At 44.6% G+C, this 11,147-nt stretch overlaps 1 protein-coding gene across 1 annotated transcript in view; it reads right to left on the minus strand.

Moving 5' to 3' along the window:
* Positions 1 to 7,599, minus strand: part of STT3B (STT3 oligosaccharyltransferase complex catalytic subunit B) — a 50,857-nt gene extending 43,258 nt beyond the window's left edge. The window contains exon 1 of the mRNA XM_021525867.3: positions 7,324 to 7,599. Within this exon, the coding sequence (XP_021381542.1) occupies positions 7,324 to 7,556 (233 nt within the window). The 5' untranslated portion in view covers positions 7,557 to 7,599. The remainder of the gene's footprint in view (positions 1 to 7,323) is intronic.
* Between the last annotated feature and the right edge of the window lie 3,548 nt (positions 7,600 to 11,147).

Genomic DNA, 11,147 nt, shown 5'->3' on the forward strand with positions numbered 1-11,147 from the left:
ACCTAGCAGCTACCCACATGATAGACACCTCAGTTTGACTCCCAGCAACAGCTCAGATGAAGACCACAAACTCTGCTCAGCTATGGGGCCGGAAATGAGGTCTATGTGCTAGACACACTATAAAAAGGATATAGCAATATGTGTCCTAGGTTCACTTTGCTCTCCAAGCAAGTAGTAAGACTGACAGCTCCAAGAAGTTTTGCTAAAGGTGTTAATAATAATAAAAACATTGTCACACATCCTGCTACAGGGTGAAGGCTCCACAGGTCCCAAAAGTAAGAGCTTTAATAGCTTTCCTAAGTAGAAAGAAGCCCTCAGAAGTAGCCCTAAATGTCAGTACAAATGTACCTCAAAGGACTTTCAAGGATGGAATTTTTAAAAATTCAGGAGGAAACTCTGCAACACAGGCACAGTTAGACATTAAATGGAAAATAACCAAATTAAATTAGAGGAGATTCTTACAGAACAGCAAAGACACCTCCCTAAACTTGCTCAATCCATTTAAAACCTATTAGTTCCTACAGGATTTTGAATTTTCTTGCTAACTATACTGGCCAAAATTTTGATTCTCTCCTTCCCGCATCAGTTCAACATGAGACAGATTCAAAAATACGAGTATTAGGATTACAGGCTGCCAAAACTAGAGACTATTAGAGAGAGTTATGATAGGAAGTAAAGCTAACCTTTATAAACCACTCTAACCCTATGTAATCAGATCAAATTTCTGTTTTAAAAACTGAACATATTAAGCCATTCAAGTAATAGGATATCTGCCAAAAAAAAAAGTCCATTCAAGGATTTTAATCATAGCATTTGCTCTAGTTAGTCAAGTGTTTGTGAGTGTTTGCTGAAGACCATAAAAAAAATCATGGCATTAAAAGCTAAACTTGATGGTTCAGTTGACCCAGCCTACATAAAACATTTGGATATGTTTTCTTTTTCATGTTTCATTTTGCTATCCATAAATCAATAAACGGGTCAACACTTTGCAAGCATTCTATCTCACCTCATATGTTTTCCACAAGAAGTCCGTAGGGAATCTCTGTACTCAACCATACTCTGCACATGTTTTATGAACACTGCCCCTCCTACCTATCATGCATAACCCCATTACTGCACCCAGTAAATCTGATGAGGTGTTCACCCCAATTACAAGTAGTGCAAGTGAGGAAAGAAGCATTATGTGCTAAGTAAAGATGGCAGTAGACAATAGTAAATACAGAGCAGGGATTTGATTCTTGCATGACTGCTATTTTATGAGGTCACACAGTGAACTGCTTTTCAGCTGCATCACTCCAACAGAACAAATCTAGCCTGAGGTCTCCCCACTCACAAAGCAGTTTTCTGCTATAACTTCAACTCTGTCCAATGTTCTTTTACCAAATTATCCTCCTTCCATTACATTTCTAATATTTGCCTATTTTTGCAATTTCACAAGCAGTAGAGAAGTCTAGTACAGTCAAGTACACATCATCTTGACTTTACCACCATATCAACCTTACAGAAAAATTTACTTTTCAAAAAAGCTTCAAAACAGCTCCCTCCAAGTAGGTCAACAATACCTTACAATTGAGAAACCCCAAAAGCCAGGCTACTTGTGCTAACAGAGTCTCACAATCCATGTCATACTGCAATAGAAGTGATCAAAAAGATGCCTGATTTGGATCTTCCTCATTAAAGGGTAGGTGGTGGTGAAGCCTGGAAGACTATTCTCACATAAAAAACTCTAACCTTTCCTTTCATGAGCACACAGGCCCCACTAATCAGATCTGGACTCTATGCGAGAATATTTTTCCTACGATAATAAAATGGCAGAAATGAGTTTGAGTTACCTGAAATTCTGTTAAAATTATTAATATTACTAGAGTATAAAAAACCATTCAAATGTTAACAGTAAATATAATATTTAAAAATATATCTCAATAAAATAGAAATAGAGTACTTCTCACTTCAGAGAACCAAAACACTTATGAATGAAGAACACGTAGTAAGTTCTTAATATGAATCTCATGAAATTTGCAACATCTCAAAATTAATTCAAAGTGATTATATTCAAACTGAATTGGAATAAAATTCTTTCCTGAGGTCTGGAAATTGTCTAAGATTATAAACAAAAGGAATTGTTTTGGGGAAAAATCCTAAAGTCTGCGAGAAATGTTTCCTAAACTGATCCACATTTATGTACTTCACTTGAACAGGACTGTGTGATGGGTAGAAAGGCTCCAGAAAGACAGATCCAGTTTGGAGACCAAAGTGGCTGTCAACTCTCAAAAATACATTTAGTACACTATCTGCTGTCTATTTTCCCAACAAGAGGTCCTAGCAGGGAAGCAGTGGCCAGATAAATTGCCTGGGTGGGCAGTGGTAATTGATATTATCGACACTGTCCTCTTTACGCATTTTTTTCACCTCTCCTTATGTACACGAACTTAACATGCTCTTATTCACCTCTTCTTTCATCACCTGTTGCTCCAGTGTCTCAATAGGCTCTGGTTTTATTTGTATACGCCTTCCCTCTGCCACTCAATCCCAGTTTATCCCCTAACATCAGTCACTATTTACATTCCCTCCCAATGTTCATATTCTTCTTCAAAAATAAGAGATTAAACTGTAATATAAAAACTGGTGGCAAACCAGCTCATAAAACCAAAATGCTATAGCATTTCAATAATTTACCTCATTGAATTTACTACGACTGCTTTATAGGAAGCAAGGAGAAAAAAACTGGACTGCATCGTGGGCACCAGAAGAGAACTACTCCAGAAGTCAACTATTAGATCAGCTAACTACAACGCAAACCCACAACCACCAATGATCGATCCATACACCACTTTTTATGTTCACTTCAGACACATTTTGACTTTTAAGGAAGGCTTCATGTCATATTTATAGATGCTAAAGTATGTTTTCATTAATGAAACAAGTTTCCAACAGCTCAAGGATCCATCTGGTAAGCATGATTTGAACATAGCAAAACCTGTATATTTGATGGTGCCTGAGATAAAAAGATCAACATCCTTTAACCTGCCTGTCTCTGAAACCCAAGCAATGACACTGACCTTAAGTTTATTTTCACCAGTTCATCCCCATTCACCAAACCCCATTAACACTAAATTATGGTATCAATGATGAGAAAGTGGATTGCTATTATAGCTATAGGCCATATTTGCTACCAGGACAATTATGTTACCTCAGAGCAATGTACAATGAACAATGGTCACCCCTAATGGCAGGTAAAAACCCAGTGGTTTGAGTGATCAATGCTGCTGGTTTGGAAGGGCCCAAAAATGCATATGAGATTGTGGTAGTGCTCCAAGAGCTGGCAGGGATGCAGAAGACAACATTCCCAGCAGGAGAAGGTAGGAAAATGGAACTGACAAAGCCTGCACTGTGCATCATCCTGCACGTGCAAACTAGTAGGGAGAGGGTCTCATGCTCACACATATGAGTTTTGGTATTCCAGCCTAAGAAAGCTTTCACTAAGGTAACTAGTATTAATCTGGCTTTTAGCAAGATGTTAAAATTCTCAGGGGAAAGAGAAGTTTGATCTCATGTCATGGGATATGATTAATGATTCAGATACAGTTCTCACACGTGTGACTTAATGGTAAGAACTGTACAAACTGACTGTACTGTTTTGACAGTACTCCATGAAGACTACTGAAGTAACAAAAGTTATCATTTCACTTGGTAGCAGTATCAGAATGCAACAGTCTTGCTATATATTCTATCTTACATGTATACATATCCAAACACACAGATTATTTTTTATACATACACACACACACATATATATATGATGCAAGCAGCCAAAAAAATAGCATATAGACATGCTGTACTTTAGAAAACCAGTGCATAGAAAGTAGTCTCTGTTCAAGAGCTCCATGATTTTGGTTGCCTTAGGTCTGCAGCCAGGTTTACATTTAAGGCAACATCCGACAGTAAGAATGCTCTCACTTGACAATTGAGTTAAATCTGCTGTTGTACTTTCATGTGCAGCTTTCACCCTGCACTTGTGTGTACACAGCACCACAATTAAGCTCACGGTCCACCCAGCTGCCAAACCAGCCAACAGATGAACAAGATTTCATACATGAAATCTGTCCATTCTAATGTACCATCACTATCCATGTTTCAAGTTCTTGGCCTTAGAATGAAACCCTGGAATTAAATGCTGGAGGCCTGTCAATGGCACATCTTAACGTCAGTGCTGCCTGACTTCATGTATCAGCTCACCTGACCTAGAAGCTGCCAAGAAGTATACACATTTCTCAAGTATGGAAAGAAACATGACATGAGAAATAAATCAAAAAGTGAAAATACTGCACAAAATAGGTAGTTAATATGGAAGGAAAAAAAAAAACAACCCAGTAAACTTAGTCATAATGTACAGGTCACAAGTTCTTAAGTGACCTCAAAATACCAGTTTTTACCTTGCACTGGCATTGTATTTCAACGGAGATCAAAAACCAAACACCATCCTCTCTCTTCTGCCTTGGCCTATCGTACTACATTTGGGTCACTTCTGGAAGAAATGCCAGCACAAGTGAGTCTCAGTGGCTGATTTTACAAAAGCAGCAAATCTCCATTTTTCTATGCCAAATCAAAACCTAATTTTACTGTCAGAAAGGCAGCTCAAAAGGGATGTTAGGGGGAAAAAAGAGTGGTATTTGATTCAGTTAATATGTAGAAAACCCAAGGCAATTCTGCCTTTCTTTCCACCCTTGATGGTTTCATATGTCCATATCAGGAAACTGGATTCCTAAGTAAATGGGAAAGCTTTCTACACCTTAGAGGCAATGATATTTTTCAATTCAAAGGAATAAATTATTTGCCTAATGCTCCTCATTTTATCAGATATATCTCCATTTCCTCTCTGGAGGACAAAACAAATACTAGAAAATAGGTGACTGACTTAACAACACACTGCAAGATATCCTATGCAAGCTTGACAGGAAGAGCCAAAAAATTGAGAAAAATATCAAACTACTGCACAGCAAAGTCTACAACCACTGTCCTGAAAAAAAAAAATCCAGTTTACCTGGAGAAGCTGCTAAAGAAGTGGTTTAAAAAAAATTAGAAACAAAGCACTGCTGCTAGTCTTTTCATAAGCTCCTTTCCCATATTACATTCAGACTTGTAAGACACTTGCAACTATGAAAAACCATTCCCACCTAGCTACTATTTCACACTGTTTAATAGAGCAACATAATTTTTTACTCTTTCCAACAATTTTTCTGTTGCAATAGAGAAAGCCCTTTGTTTTCACTCAGTTTCTACCATTTTAGGTTCTCTTCCCTACTAATTAACTTAAGTGCATTTGCCTCTACCATTTCTGGCATGCAGCAACACGACACTGGCATGATTCTTGACATTTCAACTGCTTCTCACAGACCTGCATTAAAATCAATGAGTTTTGTCAACTTCATCTATTCCCTAATTAACAAGGGTACATCCAGCAGCATAGGCAGCAATGCCTTCTGTTTGTGTATTCAGGAAGATGACTTTGCATCAATTTACACATTGCTTTCAACAGGAGTTTATCTTTACAGCTAGATTATTACTATGAACTTAACTCCCACAGCACCATTTTAGTGTCCTTCAGAGCTTCAGTAAGAAGTTACGCAACTCAGCACTGTAAAATTTTCATTTATCCAACAAGGATGAGTCTTGATTATAAAAATCAGACAAAACTGGCACAAAAATGTAGGTTGCATGCTTAAAAGTTTCTTCCATAACAGAAAAAAAAGCCTTTATGCTTAAATTTAGATTAGAAGATAACTACTCCACAGGATATAAACTCAGGTTCATAGTCTCATTGTAGATGTGTGTAAACTATGCTCCCCCTCATTCTTAACTTTATTAATTGGAAGTCTGCAATTCTTCCATTCATTTCTGTTTGCAGAAAAACACTTAAATCATGGGCAATTATTTGACATTTTGAAGATATTTCGAGATACTTGGCTTTCACATCACAAAGGTTTATTACTTCACACAGCATTTAAAAACAAAGCCATTCCTTGTTCTCTATCCACTATTCTGAGCCGCGATTTGTGAATGGATTACATTTGTGGACTGGGGGGAGAGTAGTGAGGGGGGAAAAGCCAACTAGAAAAGAGGAAGTTGTGCTTTTGAAAGTATCAAAGTGTGCATGCTTCACGGAGAAGTACAATTTCAGCAACAAATCTAGATGAAATTTAACACAGAAGATCTAGCATCCATTTCAAAACGAAGCGTCTCCTTCCTTCATGCAATTAACAACGAGACCCAAGACATAAAATTTTAAATTAAAATCTGACAATTCGCTGTTTTAAAGTCATCTGCCACTCACCCTACTTAAAGTTCTAAAAAACCCACGGATTCCCAGGATGAATTAACCGGTAATATAAAAATTCATTGTCACGTTTTTGCATTACAACAACCCTGCCCCACAAGTCTTGTCATCTTTCACTTCGCCTTGCTGCAAGGAACGAGTGCAGCATTTCTTGATCTCACCCATAAAATGGTTTCGGTCCCCTCCAAGACGGAAAAAGAACAGTCAGCTTCTACAGGAGGGAAAGCAATCTTTGGAAAAATCAAGACGTGTGGGAAACAGCAAAAGTCCTTGGGCTCAGAAACACAGCTACAAAACACCTGGCAGTAAATCAATGTCACCCATTTCGCTGTAATCCCTCAAGTCACTTTTATGAAGATTACTTCCTGCAGTGCATTCCTCACCCTGCTCCCTCCCCGGCCGACAAGGACTCCAGTAAGACCACTTCGGGAACCGCACCGCGCACACGGGACCGGCGCCAGGACAGCGGGACCCGGACCGGGGCGCGGGTCACTCCTGGCACAACTGTTTCGCTACCAGCCCCTGACTCCCGCCCGACTCCTGACTCCCTGCCGGCGCCACAACTTTCTTTCCCCGTGTCCCCCGGAGAGTCCTGCCGCAACTCCGAGGGATGCGGGGGAACTGCCGCCGCCCCGTTCCCGAGCTCTCCGCCGCAGGGGACACCCCAGCGCCCGGCACCGCCGCTCGCTCCCGGCGCTTCCCTCCTCCCGCGCCGCTGTGGCGACCCCTCACGCTCCCTCCGACCTGCCACAGCGTGTCCCGTCCGCACCGCCTCCCTCCTCGGCTCCCGGGGCGGCCGCGGCGGCCGGCTCCCTCCGGGGAACAGGCAGGGGCGCAACTTCGCGGAGCGGGGAGCGGGGGGCGGGCGGCGGGGCCCTCCCGCCGTCCCCGCGGCCAGGACGGAGCGAACCCGCGGTGTCCCCGCCGCGGCTCATGGCGCGGTGCTTTCCCGCCTCCCCGTCCCGGCGGCGGCGGCGGCGGCGACTGACCAGGGGTCGAACTCGTGGATGATGCTCTCGAAGCGGATGACGGCGAAGAGCCGGGAGCTGAATCCAGCCAGCCAGGCCAGGAAGAGGATGGTGAAGGAGAGCAGGGACTGCCAGCCCGCCGGCTGCGACAGGCCCCCCGACAGGCCGCCGCCCGCCCCGGCGCGGCTGTGGAGCGGCGCCGCGGAGTTGGCGGCGGGTCTGTGCTTGTGGTCGGGGGCCGAGTGCTCCGCCATGTTGTACCCGGGGCTCCCTCGCAGCCTCTCCCTCCGCCCGGCGCGTGCGGGGAGGAGGAGGCGGAGGAGGGGAGGAGAGGAGGGAGGAAGGGCAGGGGGCGGGGGGCTCGGCAAGGGGCGGGGCGGAGCCCGCCCGTTCTTGCTCGGCGGCCCTCGCTGTCTCCCCGCCGCCTCCTGGCGCACCCGGGCTCTGCCGCTGCCCGCTCCTCCCGCCGCCGCCGTCACCGTCCCCCGGAGCTGGGGGGAGCGCGGCGCGGCGCGCGCGAGCCCGGGGGGCGGGGCCATCGCCAGGACGGGGCGGGGTCAGGGAGCGGAGGGGGCGGGGCTCGAGGCGGCCCGGGGCGCGCGCGCGGCCGCGAGGGGCAGCGCCGGGGTGGGGAGGGGAGGGGGCTCTGGCCGGGAGGGGGCTGCGGACGGGAGCCAGGCGGGACGGAAAGGGGCGGATGGCGTCTCCCGTCCTCCCGGGCTGTTTGACATTGCCGCCCCTCTGGAGCGGGAGGAGCTAGCGGGGGAGGGCGGGGCTCCCAGGAGAAGGCGAGGGGGCGGAACCGATCCCCTCCGGTAGCGCCCTCCTAACAGGAACTCCGGGGACGGCCTGTCACGGAGCGACAGGTATTTAAAAGGGGCGGGTCATCCCCGGGCAGCCAATCGGAGCGGCTCGGCCCCGCGCGCAGGGGGACGTCGCTCCCGGTGCCATCCGTTCGCGCAGTTGACTGTCAGCTGTTTCGTCCAATCGAAGCGCAGCATGCGAGTCACGTGGGCGCCCCCCGGCGCTGTGCCAGGGTGCTGCGGTGCGTGTGGGCCGGCGGGTGGCGCCGCTCCCGGCGCGCTCTGGAGCGGCGCGGCGCGGAGCGGAGCTGAGCATGCCGGGAGTTGTAGTCCGCCGTGCGGGGGCGCGGCGAGCCCCTGAGCGCGTGGCCGGTAACTCCGTTTGTTAGGAATGTTTATTTATCCCCGTGGAAACTGCCGTGGCTGGCGCTGAGCGATGTGGGAGAGCTTCGCCCTCATGCCGTTCAGAGGAGTAGCTTGGCACAGGGTCAGGGAAAGCCCTGCGTGTACCACTTGCCTCTGCTGGGAGCATTTTTACAGAATCCTTCAATGCATCAGGTTGGAAGAGACCTTTGAGGTCACCGAGTCCAACCTATGGCCAGATACCACCATGTCAACTTGACCACGGCACTAAGAGCCAGATCCATTCTTTCCTTAAACACTTTCCATTCCAGGGGTGATGACTTTATCACCTTGATCGTGCGCAGTGACCAGCAAATAGACCCTTTGGCTTTTTTGGGGGGTGGGATTGTTTGGATTTTTTAATTGTCTTTTAGGAGTTTTCCCATTGAAGTGCTATTTGGGAGCCTTTATAACTTCCTCAAATATTTTGCAAAACCTATGGCTATAAGGAGAAGGTGAAGAAAAGTGAAGGCTTCCAGGGTTGCACAGTCAAACACCATTGTGTTTGAGGCATGCTGGCCTTTTTCTACCCTGAGATGGCCTGCTTTTAGAAAAAGTATGAGATTAAACACAGGCAGAATAAAAGAGTACACGGCTCATTGCATTGATCACAGGAACAATATATGTTTTATGGCTTTTATGTAGGGCTTCAGTTTTGAAATGGAATAGCTTGGTGTTTGTTGTTTGAGGTTTGGCATTCCCTTTGATGCACAAATGTGGCTCTTCAAAGGTCCTGAGGACTTGCTGTTCAATTTCACTAGTATGGATGGGGACTATACTGGGCCTTAGTTGACTAATATATTCCAAGTAGTCCTTGCTGTTGTCTCTAGCTTTATTTTGTTTGGCAGAGAAAGAAAACAGTATGTTTCTTTCTGTGCACAGTGGAAAACTTTCTATTATAGAATCCTAGAATGGTTTGGGTTGGAAGGAACATTAAAGATTATCTACTTCCAACCTCCCTTTTATGAACAGAAGCATCTTCCACTAGACTGGGTTACCTGAAGCCCCATCCAGCCTGGCATTGAACTTTTCCAGGGATGGGGCATCCTTCAGCTTCTCTGGGCAACCTGTTCCAGTGGCTCACCACCCTCACAGTAAAGAATTTCTTTCTAACATCCAATTTAGACCTACTTTCTCTCAGTTTAAAGCAATTACCCCTCATCCTCTCACTACCTGCCCTTGTAAAAATCCCTCTCCAGCTCTCTTCTAGGGCCCCTTTAGGTACAGGAAGGTGCTCTGAGGTCTCTCTGGAGATTCCTCCAGGCTGAAAAGCCCCAACTCTCTCAGCCTGTCTCTATAGGAGAAGACTTCCAGCCCTCTGATTATTCCTGTGGGCCTCTTCTGGACTTATCCAAGCAGGCCCACAGCAGTGTTGCACTGGAGACCCCAGAACTGGATGCAGCCCTCCATTGAAGTTGCTCCTTTAGTGGAAAGCTCTGTTCAACAATCCTTAGATAATGTAACTATTTTTCCTCAATCCCTGCATTAGCCAAGGGGTGTGACTTGCTCATGTAGTTGAAAGTAGAGGAAATGTATTGTCAGGTGTGTGTATATGTTTTGATCTGAGCACTTTGATATGCTGTTGCTCCTAAAGGACTCCATTTCGCACAGCCACAGAATGAGGCTTAGGAAAACTTCTGGAAGATTTTGAGGTTCAGTTTTGCTGAATCCTGCTTTTAAAAAGCTACATTTTTGTTAAGTAGAGATTTTTTGTTTGTGCTGGTTGTGGTTTGTTTGTTGTTGCTTTTTAAAACACTGCATTCTTTCTTATTCTTGTTTAAATAGGCCAATAATATGTTCAAGATAGACTGTGTTAGACATTTGCCCCTTTTCTAGTGTTGTCAGTGAGGCTTTTTTAATGAGCTGACCAACTGGCATTTCAAATGAAGGATTTTTTTTAATTAGCTCGTGAACGCTGAGCAAACGTGAGCAGAAATTTGTAACTACCAAGTGTTCTCTAAAAGGTACTGGCTGATTTTACAACAGGCTCAGTCCTGGTCTAGTTTTCTAAATTTCTGTTCTCTCAGTTGGCATACTGTTTTTGGTAACAGCAGTTCAGGCTTGACGATGCAGCAGAGGAACTGTTTCAAATGGCAGTGTTGTATGCTGAGAGAATACCTTTGTATTTTCTTTCCTTCCTGACCATTCCTCTAGATGGACCAGCTTTAAAGCTGGGAGAAAAAAAAAAAAAAAGTATATCAGAGCTTTATTTTAATGTGTAATTTACTACCAGTGTTAACTTTCCTTGATTTGGAATCTGATTTATTTAAAAATTATTGCAGATCATGGTGTGGATAAGGTTATGTGATGTTTACTTTAAATTTCAGTGCTATAACTTTTACTTGCAACAAGGAGGTTATATCATTCTGAGTGTACTGTCAGAGTTAGATCAGACAATTTTCTGAGCATAGACAAGCCCAGACAATGTGATTTATTTGAATGCTGACTAATGGTAAAGGGTTTCTGTGTCATTGGTAACAAATTTTACTGTTGCCTATTTATTTTCAAACTGTTCAAAAAGCTGTACTCTTGAATACCTCAGAGCTTGGGCAATGAGATTTAGTGGCAGCAAAAGCACAGTTCTAGTAAAAGTTTTTATTAATGTTTCTGTAAATATATTGTTTGAATTGAAATAAGGCT

This window comes from Lonchura striata, chromosome 1, assembly GCF_046129695.1.
Source record: "Lonchura striata isolate bLonStr1 chromosome 1, bLonStr1.mat, whole genome shotgun sequence".
NCBI lineage: Eukaryota > Metazoa > Chordata > Aves > Passeriformes > Estrildidae > Lonchura > Lonchura striata.